Source organism: Paramormyrops kingsleyae, chromosome 9 (assembly GCF_048594095.1).
Source record: "Paramormyrops kingsleyae isolate MSU_618 chromosome 9, PKINGS_0.4, whole genome shotgun sequence".
NCBI lineage: Eukaryota > Metazoa > Chordata > Actinopteri > Osteoglossiformes > Mormyridae > Paramormyrops > Paramormyrops kingsleyae.
In genome coordinates this window covers 1,596,086-1,612,971 of record NC_132805.1, presented here as the reverse complement: position 1 = coordinate 1,612,971, position 16,886 = coordinate 1,596,086, and the positions used below count along the sequence as shown (strand labels likewise).

Sequence of the window (16,886 nt, the reverse complement as noted above, 5' to 3'; positions counted from 1 at the left end):
ACGCTGCGAAATGACAAAATAATATGTTGGTTTACCTCACTTGTCTGGTGTGGTCTAAGCCACAGCATGCCCTGTCTTTTTCAAAAGCACTGATTCCCATAAGAAAAAAAATATGCTTTTCCTACTTAAACACATCGTACATTATAGGCGATGACATTCCTAATATTGGTCAGTATTATCTTGTACGGGGTTATTCCTAGGAAAAACCGCCGAGTAGAAATGGGAATCCTAACCAAATGAATGTTTTAAAATAGAATAGCTACACGCAAATACCATTTCAATGTTGAAATCCACTTGAGATCCTGAAGACTTCCTTTAAAGTGTAGGAATGTGTAATAAAATTATACACTTCGATCACTCACCTTTAGCACACAGAGGACTCATTTATACAGCAAACCTCTGAAAATAAATATATTAATATACAGACAAGTACCAAAAAAAATTCTTCGATGCTTGATGACAGGTGTCACTGGTACTTGTGCACAGTAAAAAGGTCTTTGTTAGTACATTCTTGATAAGTAAATGTACACTCACTGGCCACTTTATTAGGTACACCTGTTAAACTGCTTATTGAAGCAAACATCTAATCAGCCAATCATATGTCAGCAGCACAATATATAAAATCATGCAGATACAGATGAGGAGCTGCACTTAATGTTCACCTCAAGCACCAGAATGGGGAAGAAAGGTGATCTAAGTGACTTTGAACACGGCATGGTTGTTGGTGCCAGACAGGCTGGTACGAGTATTTCAGAAACTGCTGATCTGCAGGGATTTTCACACACAACCATCTCTAGGGTTTACAGATAATAGGCTGAAAAAACATTCAGTGAGTGGCAACTCTCTGGGTGAAAATACCTTGTTGATGGCAGAGGTCGGAGAAGAATGGCCAGGCTGGTTCAAGCTGATAGAAAGACAAAAGTAACTGAAATAACCACTCATTACAGCCAAGGTATGCAGAAAAACATCTCTGAACACACAACATGACAAACCCTAAAGCAGACGGGCTATAGCAGCAGAAGACCACAGCGGATGCCGCTCCTGTCAGCTAAGAACAGGACACTGAGGCTACAGTGGGCACAGACTCATCAAAACTGGACAAAGCAAGATTGGAAAAACGTCATCTGGTCACATGACTCATTTCCTGCTGCAGCGTTCAGGTGGTAGGGTAAGAATTTGGCATAAACAGCATGAAAGCATGGATCCATCCTGCCTTGTATCAGCAATTCAGGCTGCTGGTGGTGTAATGGTGTGGGGGGTATTTTCTTGGCACATTTTGGGCCCCTTAGTACCAACTGAGCATCGTTTTAATGCCACACCCTTCCTGGGTACTGCCACTGACCATCTCCATCCCACTATGGCCACAGTGCACCCAGCTTCTAATGGCTACTTCCAGCAGGATAACGCACCAGGCCACAAAGCTCACATCATGTCATACTGGTTTACTGAACATGACAACGAGTTCCCTGTACTCAAATGGTCTCCACAGTCACTAGATCTCAATCCAATAGAGCAGCCGTGGGATGTGGTGGATGGGAGATTCGCGTCATGAAGGTGCAGCTGACAAATCTGCAGCACCTGCGTTATGCTATCAGGTCAGCATGGGCCAGAGTCTCTGAGGAATCCAAGGTGCTCCAAGCACCTTGCTGAATCTACGCCATGAAGAATTGAGGCAGTTCTGAAGACAAAACGAGGTCCAACTCAGAATTAGCAAGAAGTACCTAATAAAGGAGCCAGTTAGTGTACATATATATATATATATATATGAAAGCCTGTGGTGCATAGCTTAACTTATCTGGTCACAAGACGCAATCTACACCCAATACATTAGGGGCACGTACTTTGTAAAAGGGCACAAGGAAGTTAAATATGATATGCAAGCCGCGATTTTAGCAATTTATGTAAATGTCACACTTTACTTAAAAACCGAAAACAAAATGACATCGGCATTGTCGTTGCTCCGCATGCAGCCTTTCGTGTAACTATAAGCTATTTCAACTGCCCTCTACAGCCGACGGTGCCAGTTTTGTTTAATGCGCGAATGACAGTAATGGGGCAGTAGAGCCCCCTGGTGTACGCGGTCAGAATTACAACAAAGTGATTTCGCAGAAGTGGCACCTTTTCAAAATTGTGGGTAAATCGTTTATTTCAAGCATATGATGCTCGTTTGAACTCTCCTGTGGCAAGAAACAGGTGCTGGCAATATAGCAATCACACCTGGAGCCAGTTAAATGGAGAAAGGTTGACTCGACCTTTCTGTTGTGTGTCTGTGTGCCACACTAAGCATGGAGAACAGAAAGAAGAGCAGAGGATTATCTGAGGACTTGAGAACAGAAATTGTGGAATAATATCAACAATCTCAAGGCTACGAGTCCATCTCCAGAAATCTACATGTTCCTTTGTCCACTGTGTGCAACATAATCAAGAAGTTCACAACACATGGAACTGTAGCTCATCTCCCTGGACGTGGATGGAAGAGAAAAGTTGATAAAAGACTGCAACGAAGATTAGTCCAAATGGTGGATAAACAGCCCCAATCAACTTCTAAACAAATTCAAGCTGTTCTGCAGACTCAGGGTGCAACAGTGTCAGCTCGAACTATCCGTCGACATCTGAACGAAATGAAACGCTGTGGCAGGAGACCCAGGAGGACCCCACTGCTGACACAGAAACATAAAAAAAGCCAGAACGGCGTTTGCCAAAATGTACTTGAGGAAGCCAAAATCCTTCTGGGAGAACGTATTGTGGACAGATGAGACCAAGATAGAGCTTTTTGCTAAAGCTCATCATTCTACTGTTAACAGAAAACAGAATGAGGCCCACAAAGAAAAGAACAGAGTACTTACAGTCAAACATGGTGGAGGTTCGAAGATGTTTTGCTGCCTCTGGCACTGGGTGCCTTGACTGTGTGCAAGGCATCAAGAAATCTGAAGACTACCAAAAGATTCTGGGGTGCAATGTAGGGCCCAGTGTCAGAAAGCTGGGTCTGCGTCAGAGGTCCTGGGTGATCCAGCAGGACAATGACCCCAAACATGCCTCTAAACGCACCCAGAAATGGTTGAAGACAAAGCGCTGGAGAGTTCTGAAGTGGCCAGCAATGAGTCCGGATCTAAATCCGATTGAACACTTATGGAGAGATCTCAAAATTGCTGTTGGGAGAAGGCACCCTTCAAATCTGAGAGACCTTGAGCAGTTTGCAAAGAAGAGTGGTGGAAAATTCCAGCTGAGAGTAACAAGCTTGTTGATGGTTATAGGAAGCGATTGATTTGTTATTTACAACCAAATATTAAGTTGAGGGTGCCAATAATTTTGTCCGACCCAGTTTTTGAGTTTTGTGTGAAATGTCAAATTTGGCTATTTTTCCCTGTTTTTTTTGTGTTGTTCCAGTGCACATAAAGGAAATAAACATGTGTATACCAAAACACTTATAACTGTAGCAATTTTCTGGGAGAAATGGTGCATTTTCTGGAAAAATTCCAATAATTTCGGCCATGACTGTATAACTCCCAACTCCCTCTCAGAGTTCACTCTGTAGGATTTCCATCCATCCATCCTCACCACTTATCCTATTCAAGACTGCAGTGGTTCTGGAGCCTATGGTTGCAAGGCACACAACCTAGGATGAGGTGCCAACACACACACTCACATGCATGCTCACACATACACACCTAGCAGCAATTTAGCAACTCCGATTAGCCTCAGCAAGTTTTTGGACTGTGGGGGGTGGGGGGGAAAGAGTTGGAATACCTGGAGGAAACCCCAGAATGACATGGGGAGAACATGGAAACTCCACACACATGGAGCCACAGCAGAGACTCAAAGGTGTGAGGTGACGTCGCCAGCCACTGCACCACCGGGTGTGAGGCGACGTCGCCAGCCACTGCACCACCGGGTGTGAGGTGACGTCGCCAACCACTGCACCACCGGGTGTGAGGTGACGTCGCCAACCACTGCACCACCGGGTGTGAGGTGACGTCGCCAACCACTGCACCACCGGGTGTGAGGTGACGTCGCCAACCACTGCACCACCGGGTGTGAGGTGACGTCGCCAACCACTGCACCACCGGGTGTGAGGCGACGTCGCCAGCCACTGCACCACCGGGTGTGAGGCGACGTCGCCAGCCACTGCACCACCGGGTGTGAGGTGACGTCGCCAGCCACTGCACCACCGGGTGTGAGGTGACGTCGCCAACCACTGCACCACCGGTGCAGTTACCCAAATATGACAAAAGAGGAAATTAGCTCTGCCAGGCATCCTACCGATTAATTCAAACGTACTTAATTACCTGTTGGCGTTATATAATTGCATTTAATGTATTAAAAGACTTAAGATTTAAGACTGATTTGCAGATTATTGAACACTGTAGCAGGTTTTGACCTCATACCCATCATTACTATAATCAATACAAATGAGCAATTTAATTAAAGCACAATCCTATTTGGAAACACTGACACAATGCTGACAAGGATCCAACGGAAACTCTTAGAAAACACACTTCAAGAGCAAGTAGCCTTACTCAGAGGTGCAGAGGGTGTTGGTAAGAATGTAATGTGGCAGTATTCTCCGGATCAGCCCTAACCCTGGTACCAACAGGGACTTAATCAACCCACAGGTGACAGATATGTACGCAGAGCAACACCGCAGTTTTCATGTTCAATTTATTTCATTTAACTTTTGCATGCTCAGGTGTTTCTTTGTAATCTTTACAGGAAAGAAAGATGTAATCATTAACTTATCTGTCAGCGAAACTTATGTAAACAAACTCCCACCCCCCCCCCCCAGCACATTTCAGTTTCTCTTGTTGAACCCCCCCTACCCCCCAGAATTTACAACAGCAGCTACACCCCTAACCTTTGTCCGCCCTGCAGACCAACACGCTTGCTCCACTGGCTTGGACCATCAGGTCACATGACACGGGGGCGGAGCTACAGACTGAACACAGCACCTCGGAAAGCCAGTCGCCAAAGGCCTACTTAATGTACATTATGTGATTGTTACTCCATGTATTAGTGAGGTTTTCATCCGAGAAACAGAACCGTAGGACAAAGTGCTGATTTACTATTTCCGGCTTATACTGTTAAATTTTGTACACTAATTTAATTCCATCTTTTCCAGTATGAAAATTCTGTATCCGGAATATGCAGGAGAATAGGAAAGCATTACACTGCACTCCAGCTGCACTGAAAAGTAATGCAGATGCTTCTTACAATCATAAAATTAGATATTTCTACTAAAAATTCTAAAATTTTCCCCATTAAGCGAAGTCAGTTACCATCCCTTTGTGGACAGAAATCTGTCAATCATATCAAAGGACCTTTCTGGCTGGTCATAAGGCAAAATGTGTCCTCCGCCTCGGACAACTACCTGCATATGAGAGAGAAAGAGAGAGAGAGACAGAGAGAGAGAGAGAGACAGAGAGAGAGAGAGAATGTTTATTAATATAAACATATTTTAATTTGGTTACATTGCCAAACAACGTCATTTCACTCCTCTATGTCCAAAAACGCTCATGTTTTTTTTTCCTAAAGTTTATGACATTGTCCTCAAACCAGAAGGTGGATGCTTATGAGCAAAACAATGTTTTTTTGCAAAAAAATTTTGTCACAGACATTGCAAAGACTGGGGATCTTGCAGGGTCACTATTTGCAAGACTGCAACTAGATTCGTTTTGAGATTATTCCCCATCATGCCCCTGTGTAAATTTACAGGAAGAGAAAACCTATTGAACAATGGAACAGGAACAGAAACAGCTTTTGGCCACAGCTGCTTGTGTTTGCAATTCTTTGCTGTGATAAAATAGTGAGAGAGGTAAGAGAATATGGACACAACCCCAGTTGGGTGAACAGCAAGCTATTCAGCAACAGCACTTCTAGCCAGGTACATTGTTAGCTATTGTTAGCAATAGCAGTAGGTACTGCAGTACCTGGTATTTTCTGGATACAAAAAACCAAACCAACATGTCCACAGATAGAACTTGGACAGTACTGTGAGAATGACCGACTTAACGAGACATAAATCAGACTTAAGTGCTAAAAGACAGTACATAACTACAGCTGTCATTTCTGTTGATCAAGGACACGGCCATCTTGAATTCTGAGGGTCCGGTCTGCAGAGGTTCCTGTGACTTTCCGAGTGAGAACTCAGACTTTCTGGGGTGTTCCAGTTGAAAGTTACGACAAGGAACTCGAAAATTCCGACTTTTGAGTACAAATGGAATGCTCCATGTCTACTCTACCTGAGATCTCGTACATACACTGCTGCTTCCTCCTGTCTGCTGCTAGAGTGAGCTCATCTATTGGTTGTTGACAACGTGCATGTCACTATTTGCATGAGCTAAGACTAAAGACCTATGATAATATTAAACACTTAATTTTATCGGAATATCAAGTCAAGAAAAAGATTAAGACTGACCACCTTACAGCAAACGACTGAGATGACAGGAGCTTGCCGCAACTCTAGCAAAACTCTGATTTTCTTCTGACACTGAAAATGTGTCTGCGACAGTGAAATCACTTGAAAAGTCGCTTGCATTAGCTGCTGTGGAACATGGCATCCAGAACGTGACGTCACCAGAAACCACAGACACGGGCCCTCGCAGATGTGTAACACTGTCGAGCCGCCCGCCCCCACCTGGAAGAAGTTTCCCACTTGGCGCACATAGCCGGCCACCTCCCGGTCCTTGGGCTGGACCCTCCAGCTGAGACGCTCGGCCTTGCTGTACTCCTCAGCCCCCTTCCAGGCTACGGTGGGCAGGAAGCGCTCGGTGAGGGGCGTCGCCACAATGACATCCAGCTGCCCGCTGTAGATGAGCACCTGCAGGACAGGAAGTCCACGTGTCGGCAGCCAATCAGGATCGCACGTTCGCCCTCCTGCCCTTATCTTAGCCCAGTGGATTGGTTGGAGGTTTAATGTCTACGACTGCGGCTTTGGCACGCTCTCAACACCATCTCCAAGCTGAACGCAGCCATGATTTATCGGTAACCATCCATCCTTCTTCCAAACACTTATCCTGAACACGGTGCAGGTGGATCTGATGCCAACTCTCTCAATTTTTCCTGCCTGTCTGTCTGTCTGTCTGCCTGTCTGCCTGTCTGCCTGTCTGTCTGTCTGTCTGTCTGTCTGTCTGTCTGTCTGTCTGTCTCACTGAACAGTGTCAGATTTTTAGACAAAATGCAACACTAAACAAAAGGGCAGGTGAGCAAACGCTCAACATTTTTTTTAACCGTTTCATTTCTTTAAGGTACAAAGTCAACTAGCATTCCGCGTACGCGATACCATTTTAGTTATGTGTAAAATAAAGAACGGGCAAAATAAAAGTTTCATTCATCATTAACTCAGAATCCAACACAGTTTGCCGATTTCCTTGCTAGAACACACCTACAAACAAACCTGATCATTAACGCATTAAGATGTGTCAGAGCAGGGAAATTCACAAACTGCACTGGATTCTGACCCTCCTGGACTGGAAGAGGGGAACCTGGTATTAAGCTAATATAACGGGATGAGATGGGGTTAGAAAGGCATTTCTAAGGCTCTGGGATTCCACCGGACCTGTGAGATCTGTTAGCTCTAAAGCGGAAGACGAGAAAGACGTGAGAAAGGCGAAATCTCTACCAGGGGAAAGTGACAAAAGGTCAGGTTTACTTTTTCACATGGGGATACGGGAGTAGGAATGACTGTTCCTTAAGTGAAACCATTTAAAAAATGTGTTAGATGTTTACTTTGTCTAAGATTACATTCTGCCTGAAGATCTGAAACTATTTAGTGTGGTAAATATGAAATAAGGAAAATCAGGAAGAGGATATGGATTTTTCCCCACATAGGGGGACATGAGTGGGATAATCCTGTTCCTTAAACAAGCGACTTTAAAAATGGTCTGGGTGTTTATTACGGTTCCCTCTGTCTAATGTTACATTCTGCCTGAAGATCTGAAACCATTAAGTGTAGCAATAAGAGGAAACCGGGGGTAATTACTTTTTCACATGTGTGATATGGGTGTGGAATAACTCTGTTCCTTAAAAATACCAACCAGTACCAACCAGTCCGCCTGTTTCTGCATGCCCTTACAAATCGCCACCCGAGTTTGCCCAGGATCAGCCATTGCGTAACCCTACCCTCAAGGCTCCGAGGTTCTGAGATCAGCATTTACACTTCTGGTAAGAGCAGAGCAGCAGAATGATGGGCGAGCCATGTAGGATCCCGGTTTGACGGCCGCGCACGCCTAGCGCTCACCCTGTAGTTATCCATGAGGACGGCCAGCCAAGGTTTGATGGACTTCATGACGTCCTCCTGAAGGTACTTCTCCACGCGAGAGCCGTCGTTGAACGTGAGATTCCCCACGTGGATGGCGGCCCTCACCTGCGGAAGCGTCACAAATCGGGCGAAGTACTCCTGGTCCTCAGGCCCCTGTGGCACACAAACGAGAACCGCAAACAAAAGCTCGTTTCAGGCCCCATTACTGCTGGCTGAGCTGGATTTGTGTAGGAAGCAAACAAACAAAAAAAGTTTTTGGCAAATCAAATAAAAAAAAAAATTAAAATCCTATAAATGTCATAAGGCTGCAAAGCACAGGTACCTCACACTGAAGGTAGTTGTAGTAATTGGTGCAGCCAGTGACGTTCTGGAAGAAGGAGGGGTAGGGGGTCATGTCTCCATTCAGCAAGCTGTCAAATACCTGCGTTCAGAGAGGGGGCACATGCCAAATTCATATGGAAACGTGGGGGCAGCCAAGAGAAAAAATGTCCCAACAAATACAGACTGTGGGGGTGCATAGGATCTGTGTGGGGGGGAAATCCAAAGAGGTTCATGTCAAGGATAACAGACGTTGTGAAGATGTTCCAACAAAAATAACATTCAGACTTAATTTACTACACACATTTTATTTTAGTGACAGTTCTGTCCAAAGCAACCTGAGCTTCATCTAAAGCTTCATCTGCTTTGGAAGAATATGACCTTCTGCTAGGGTTATGTAGCCTGTGTGTGTGTCTGTCTCACCATGAAAGCCTCCAGCCATTTCTGGCTCTTGATAAGTTGCACGCCGATGTCTGTCTGCTCCTGTACATACTGCTTCTGCCGCTCATCCACCATGCCCGTCTGGTACAGGAAGTCAGCGTAGCCCCCTAGCATCTGAAGGAGGGGGGAGGGCATGGAAGGGGGGGCCATCAAGATCACGGAGGGGGGGGGGGGGCACCACAAAGTATGGGCTCCCACTCAGCGAATCAAGTAAATGAGCACAGAGCTACATAAACCCCCTCCCCTTTCCCTGGAGAGGGGGCCCAGCGTTACCGGCACCCCGGTCACTCAAAGGAGGACGAGCGGAGAACGCGACACGCACCACTTCCGGGTCACACAGGCCGTCGCCGACGGCGATGCCCTTGAAGTTGATCTTCACCTTGCCCGAGGGGTTGTTTTGGTGGATGTAATATCCAATCGCAGGAACATACTTGCCTGCGTATGACTGAAGAAACAAGGAAGCGTAAATATTAAAAGCATATAATGAAACATAGTGCAATGAATGATCTTAAAAGCAAACCAAAAACTATTTGTTATATTATGTATTTCGGCAGGACGCCCTGTTCTTGAGACCCACCTCCCCGGTAGCGTAGAAGTCATTGAGCTGGAACTCGCTGAAGATCTGGAAGAACTGAGTGAGGGCACTAGGGGGAGACAGAGAGAGAGAGAGAGAGACAGAGAGAGAGAGAAACCTCTACCATCAACAACAAAACAGCAGGATAAATGCCTCAGCATCGTGCGCCCTCCATCTCACCCTGCCATCTCCTACCTGTATAGGTCTCGCGCCACGTCGTCCTGATTACGAGCAAAACCTCGATCGTCGTCGCAAAAGCTAAAGCCTGTACCTACCTGGAAGGAACAGGAAAAAAGATAAAACAGCGAAGATTAAGCAGCAGCTGGTGTTTGCCCACGATATGACTGGGGTCTTCACACTGGAATGGACTGATGGCTATGTCTTATCATATTTAAGATTAATACTTCAGCCAGCCTAGAACAAAAGTTCAACCCCCAAGGGTTATACAGAAGCAGTAGATGAATTGGTCTGGTGGGAAGGGGGGGTAAATCTCAGACAGACGCCGGTACAGGACAAACCATTCCTGACAGATACAGGGGGACACTTGAGCCCACAGCGCCTGTCAGGGGTCTTGCCTCAGACGTCTAAGCATGGCCCAGTTATCAGTGTTGAGGGATCATGGGGGCGGAGTCACTCACTGGATTGTCGATGTACAGGATGGAGTATCGGGATGTCCACGGAAAACTCCGGAACCCAACTGCCAAAATGGAAGGTGCCGCAGAAAGTGTCAGTCAGCGGACAGCGTCACCATCGCCCGAAATCGATCCATTTGCAGAAGGGATGTTTACCTGTCAGGTTCTGATACACGACGTATGGTCCGTGTTCAACGAAAAGCCCGAACATAGAGCTGCCCCCCGGCCCCCCCTGCAGCCATAGCAGGACTGGGGCACCTTCAGGGAGTACCTGAGGAAAACCGATCACAGACACGCACACACACACACACACACACGCACACACAGGCACGCACACACACACACACACGCACACAGACACGCAGCCAGGCACGCACACAGAAAAGTACGAACATAAGTATGTAAACACATTTCAGCCTAATTCTTCGGAAAGGATAACTGGATTAGCCGATTAATCAAACCCAAACAGTCTGTGGCACCGTCAGAAAAGTTCTTCAAAAGTCCAGCCCAGCACTAAGCTGTAACGGGACAGCAAATTACAGGCTTTTACAGCATTCAGTCCCAAAAATCACACGGTTCCAGCAATCACCACGGAGACCAAATCAGCTAAACGCCCCTTCTAAGTACTCGAATGCCGAGCGGTTTACTGGGAGGGGGAAAAGCTGTGAAAACTGCAAGTGCTCCAGAACAGGCAGGCCTGCAGAACAAGGTCCTTAAATCCCATTTGTGAGTTTAATTTACGGGCTCATGGAAACCCACGCTCAATGTCTGAAGCACAGCCATGCTTCCTGTAGTGCTCAATGCTAAGATTTCCAACTGACACAAACTCCACGTGCAATTTTCTTCTATTTTTATCAGACTAAAGTCCTGCCCAGCGATCAGCAGATGAAGTCTCATAGGTACATGACCGACCCCCAGACAGTCCAAGCAAGAAAATGTAGACTGTCAGCGAGCTGAGAAGGAGCAAAAATGTGGACTGAGGGACCCTGAGGACCGTATTGGAAAACACTGGTGTAGGGCAGCAGCCGAATTTACCTGTGCAGGAAAGAACCAGAAGAACAGATTGCTGTTGTAGGTCTTGTTCACTGTGAGGTACCCAGAGTAACTCTTAACATTGGCTCCAGGCAGAGGTCCCACAAGACTGAGTTTCCTGGCTGGGATAAAAGTACCACAGAACTATGTCACATGTATGCAGAATCAACTATTCTTACATTTTCCCCTAGTCCTACACACTGTTTTTTATTATTATTATTTTTATATAGTGCCTTTCACAACAAAATGTCACCCAAAGTGTCTTTTTTACTAGTTAGGGGGCTAGTCTTCAGTTTTTTGTACTCACTACATCAGATCTACTCATTTTAGAGAAGAGAGCTTTCCAGTCATACTAAACATCTATGCTGAAAATACATTAAAAACGTTCATTGTTTAGACATTTCACTTCCTTGAAATGACCAAAACACAAAGGAACTTTGACACTTATGTTGCAATCTAAAATACAGACGCAGGGGGAAAATGCCAGTATTTAGTTTGACTGAAGGACGCAGGAGTCGCCACTTTGCTGCCCACTATCAGCGCAGAGAGCTCACCTTCCTCGATGTTTCCCCGCTCTATGTAGGGCGATAGGAAGAGAGGTTTCCCCGGGTCGGGTCCCTCAAGGTTGCTCGCCCTTCGAGATCTTCGACAGAAGAAACTGGAACAGCCAGTGGATAAACCCAGATCGACGAGGCTCCAGAAAAAAACGAGACAAAGTGTTTCCTTCAGCATCTTGTGGTTTTTGAACTGAAGGACTGAATAACAGAAAAACAAGCAGTTAGACTTATCGGATATCAAAATATAGCTTCTGTTAGCAGGGGTGACTGAGAGCACGTCTGGGAATAAGCCAATGTTGTGTAAGAAAATACATTAGTGAACCAATTCGTATTATTTTCCAAGAAAGACGTGTTAAGCTAGGCACCCTGGCGTTATAACTGCATTCGCTAGATAACGCAAACGTAGATGCTCTAAAAAAACCAGCCAAGGATTACCTTGTATTAATCAGCAAATGCTCGCCTGCGATAACTGTATGCACAGCAGTACTATAATCCTTGAGGGTGCAGCGATTCCACTGGCATTGCTAGCGCGCTGTTATTTCCACAAAGCACAACACTGAAGTGAGTTATCCATATTTAATAATGACACAAAACAATGAAACACAACTGAATTAATCGGTTTTTTAAAAAATACATACTGACCCAGCAAACAGTCTGTCAACAACGGCGTCCCCTTCCTCAATGGCCCAAACAGCACACAAACTCGAGATACATGCTTGAAGAATTGTCATATGACCTGTCGTCACGTGACCTAATGTCAGGCGAACATGCGCAGTTTCATGTTCTGGTACGTTTGGGGTGGATGGTGTGATGGTAGGAAAGAGTGGGTAACAGCTAGGGGAACGTCTAGGGATTCCCCAGAAGAAGCTGGAGTGTCTGACCATGGAAATAGACATCTAGCGTGACCAGCTCGGAAGAGAGATATTTAATCACTTGTCACCAGTGAAGTATTGTAACTGCTTGACGTTTTTACAACAGCTTACGTATCTGTTGGTCTAGTAATCAGTCCATTATAAACCTAAAACTAGCTACAACGCTACAGAAGCGTTGGGGTAGTTTGCAAACCTAACAGCGTTATCTTGAGTAACGCTAATCCACTCGTCTTCTGTTCGCTTAAACAGTAGAGGTCGCACGATGCTACTCCATCGCGGGGCGCGCGACTGCGCGCACAAACACACACACACACACACACACACACACACGTTGTTTTTAATCTTTTTGGGGACTCTTCATTTCTATGAGCAAAACTCTAATTCCAACTGCGACAACCATAGCCATAAGTAACTAAGCAAAATACAAGACTTTGGTAATTTTTAGTTTTTCTTGCATTCACAGAGTTTTATAAAGTTCGGCTTCCTCTATGGAGATAAAAATGGCCCCCCACAAGGTCATAATAACAGTTTTTATCCCACTGTGGGTTAATTTGCTCCCCACAATGCATTATATACGCGACCACACACACACAATGGTAAATTTAACTGCACGTCTTCGGTGCGGAAGAGAACAGGCGAAGGCGGAGGGTCTGTCAGGTTTCCAAGTTTGAGAATGAAACGAGATCATTTGCGTTGTAGTATCGTCCCATAACTGTCCACATGGTGGAGCCCGTGAATAATAGATTTGAAAGTTAACATGATTTCGTTTAACATCAGTGCTTATAGCACAAGCCTGGGTACTATCAGGATATGATGCCCGTCCATTACAGAAAGAAATCGCTAGAGATACAATTTCACTTAAACGGCATGTGTTTGGGAGGAGACTGGAGTACATGTATTCTCAAGAAGAACATGCAAGCTCCACAAATACAAGGACCTGGGTGGGGGTGTCTCTGGAAGCCAGTGTGAAGCCCTCAGCAAGTACAAAATATGAACATAAATAGGTATGAGTTTGGTCACTGCCTTCCAGCACAAGTAGAATTTTGGAGAAAAACGATAATCATCTAACATCCAACATCTATTTCCATTCCCACTTTTTCCATGCAGGGTCGCGAGGGTCCAGAGTCTATCCCAGAAGCTATGGCTAAAGGAGTAATTTTAATGAGAACAGTAACTCAAACGCATTGCCAGATGCTGACCAAGAACAGACAGAAGAGGGTTGTTGCATAAATCATGAAAAACTTTTGTGTATGAAATACCAGTCATCTGATGATGCTAATTCATTCAGTATCACTCTTCTCATTTCCAGCTCAATGGTTCAAAATGGTCAGAAATGCTTAGCTCTATGCAGCTCAACACAAAGAGTTTGAAAATACATCAGCAACAGAAGCAGCAGTTATTGCTCGTGAAGCTGGACATCTGTCTAAAAATGATAGAATGCCTTTTGTATGTAAGCATTGATTTGGTTAGGAGATGGTAAATGATGTACACCCTGCCCCAACCCTCAGTGAAAGAATTTAACCAGTGAGACCTGAATTCAGAAGACTCAAGTATAAGACCTTGTGCTTCTCAAACTCAAACCTCTCAGGTTTAACTTTTCTCATTAATAAAGTACATCTGGATTTTGGCAAGAAAATTCACCACATAAAAGCTGCAGCCAAAAGAGCCCCACAGGCAAATATCCCGTTTGATATGTGATGCAGCACCACAAAAACCTGCTAGAATGAATGTTAGAACGCTTTGATGTTCTGTTCCCGAGGGGGCATGTTTACATGTCTCTAAATTGGCCTTAGAGAATGTTTATTATAAACTTTTGCATTTTCACAATGAGACGCTGCACTGCTGTCTCTGTTTATGTGAGGCAAAGACAGTAGTGGGCCTTAGTAAAAAGGTCTTATATGAGACGATTCAACTGAACAGTCATCGTACTGAAAAGAGCCAGTCCCACCATGGCAGGCTCTGAATCACTGGATAAGCATTTACTGGGAACTGGTGCATGCACAGATGGGCTATTATTCCACATGACATTTCCTTTATATCTTGCTGTGTTATTGGTGGTATTTTGGTTTTATTCAGGTCTTATATTCTGGTGACGTCTCCAAGGTTGTGGGTATGATTGTGTATGTGTGTGGAGTTTGCAGGTTCTCTGTATTATTTGGCTTTCCATCAGGTTCTCCATCAGGAACTCCATCAGGTGCACCATCAGGAACTCCATCAGGTGCTCCATCAGGAACTCCAATTTCCTCCTCAAGTCCAAAGACAAGAAATCATGTAAACTCATGCTTCTAAACTGACCGTAGCATATGTGTGTATGAGTTCCCTGTACTGGACTGGCATCCTATCTAGGGACGCCCGGTATGCTGTGCTTTCTTGGAAAAGCTCCACATGCATCATGACCCTGTGGTAGGTCATGGAGAAGGGATAGATGCTTCTGTACAGGGCTAGGTGGGCTTCAGCTCTGAGCATTTCACTGTAAGTGACCTCACAGACGCACCTGCCATCATGCCTTGTGTTACTAGGTGGGCTTCAGCTCTGAGCATTTCACTGTAAATGACCTCACAGATGCACCTGCCATCATGCCTTGTGTTACTAGGTGGGCTTCAGCTCTGAGCATTTCACTGTAAGTGACCTCACAGACGCACCTGCCATCATGCCTTGTGTTACTAGGTGGGCTTCAGCTCTGAGCATTTCACTGTAAGTGACCTCACAGACGCACCTGCCATCATGCCTTGTGTTACTAGGTGGGCTTCAGCTCTGAGCATTTCACTGTAAGTGACCTCACAGACGCACCTGCCATCATGCCTTGTGTTACTAGGTGGGCTTCAGCTCTGAGCATTTCACTGTAAGTGACCTCACAGACGCACCTGCCATCATGCCTTGTGTTACTAGGTGGGCTTCAGCTCTGAGCATTTCACTGTAAGTGACCTCACAGACGCACCTGCCATCATGCCTTGTGTTACTAGGTGGGCTTCAGCTCTGAGCATTTCACTGTAAGTGACCTCACAGACGCACCTGCCATCATGCCTTCTGTTACATTTGTTGACCTGTGCTCAGTTAACCCCCCCATACCTTGTCCCAGCTCTCGAAATGGTCAAGGATGCCATAAGGAGGGGGGCGGGGGGGAGTAAGGATGATTCCAAGGGCACTATGACAGGGGGCCTAGAAAATATAACATAACATAATTACATTGGTCTGGGGGGTTGGGGGCCCAATATGATGTCCTGTTCCGTCCTACACCACACCGCACCAAGGGATCGGCCATGCAACTGATGCACCTGCGTGCTGGGAGGCTTCTCCCAGTCCTGCTTAGGTAAGCATGTTTCCATGCGACGTGTAGTCGCTCCACTCTGTCACCATGGACACCAGTCATCACAGCTGACTATACCAGTACGGCAGCTCTGCTCCTTGATCTCTCGGTTCACACACCTTGCCTATTGTGTGGGCCCTGATCACCCCGGCATTCATACGAAAGCCAATTTCAGCGCCGAGGAATGCGTCAGTCATGTCAGGCAACTGGTTGCAATTTAGATTCCAGGGAAGCTAATTATAACCCCTATCTTTGCTACAGGGCTATTTTTTCTTTTTGCCTGCAGGTGCACCGCACCTCGGCGACTTCAGCTTCACTCTGCTGACTTTTCTTCAAAGTATGAAGCTGATGGACAAGAAAAGAATGTCACTTTTCAAGAGATTTGCTCTTTTTTTATGCTTTTAGCAGCAAGAACAAATCTTGATGGTGGTGAAGTTTGCATCTCCATCCTTCATGTTTGTCAGAAGCCATGAGAGACCCCCCCTTAGGTCGACACAGTGAGCAATCGGGCTCGACCTCTATATCGCTATGTCAGTAACTATTAGGGTCAGTGCCATTCTGACCCTGTTCTCTGTGTTTTGTTTCCTTCTGGCCAGCAGGCGTCACTGGTCATCTTGCTTCCCCCCCCCCCCCCCCCTCTGTTTTATAACCCTTCAGCCCCTAGTGTGTTTCCCTGCTCCCCAGGTCAATACATAGCTCAGTGGGTTGAGTGTGTAGGTCAGAGTCTGACGACCTCTAGCCTTGAGTTCAAGGCTGACCAGAGGCCAACCCCACCTCTTGCTTAATATTTACTGATTTGATGTTTTCTTTAGTGTCTGTTATGGTTTTATCTATGTGTCCGTGTTTATGGTTACACTGCTTGTACCTTGTTTCTTCTTTCATGTTCTGCTTGTACTTGT

At 45.7% G+C, this 16,886-nt stretch overlaps 1 protein-coding gene across 3 annotated transcripts; it reads right to left on the bottom strand.

The window, feature by feature from the left end:
• Positions 1-4,642: 4,642 nt before the first annotated feature.
• cpvl (carboxypeptidase vitellogenic like) lies at positions 4,643-12,559 on the bottom strand. Of its 3 annotated transcripts, XM_023802501.2 has the most exons (14): positions 12,451-12,559; positions 12,244-12,340; positions 11,806-12,006; positions 11,255-11,373; positions 10,376-10,490; positions 10,226-10,284; positions 9,783-9,862; positions 9,591-9,657; positions 9,336-9,458; positions 8,996-9,127; positions 8,577-8,675; positions 8,234-8,407; positions 6,632-6,814; positions 4,643-5,365 (listed from the first exon to the last, which is right to left on the bottom strand). In XM_023802501.2, the coding sequence occupies exons 3-14, from the start codon at positions 11,981-11,983 to the stop codon at positions 5,270-5,272; spliced, it is 1,425 nt and encodes a 474-aa protein (XP_023658269.1). In that variant the 5' UTR covers positions 11,984-12,006; positions 12,244-12,340; positions 12,451-12,559; the 3' UTR covers positions 4,643-5,269. The 3 variants fall into 3 exon arrangements, with proteins under 3 accessions (XP_023658269.1, XP_023658268.1, XP_023658267.1); XM_023802500.2 differs by lacking the exon at positions 12,244-12,340 and having other exon boundaries at positions 12,451-12,555; XM_023802499.2 differs by lacking the exon at positions 12,244-12,340 and having other exon boundaries at positions 11,806-11,945; positions 12,451-12,554.
• Between the last annotated feature and the right edge of the window lie 4,327 nt (positions 12,560-16,886).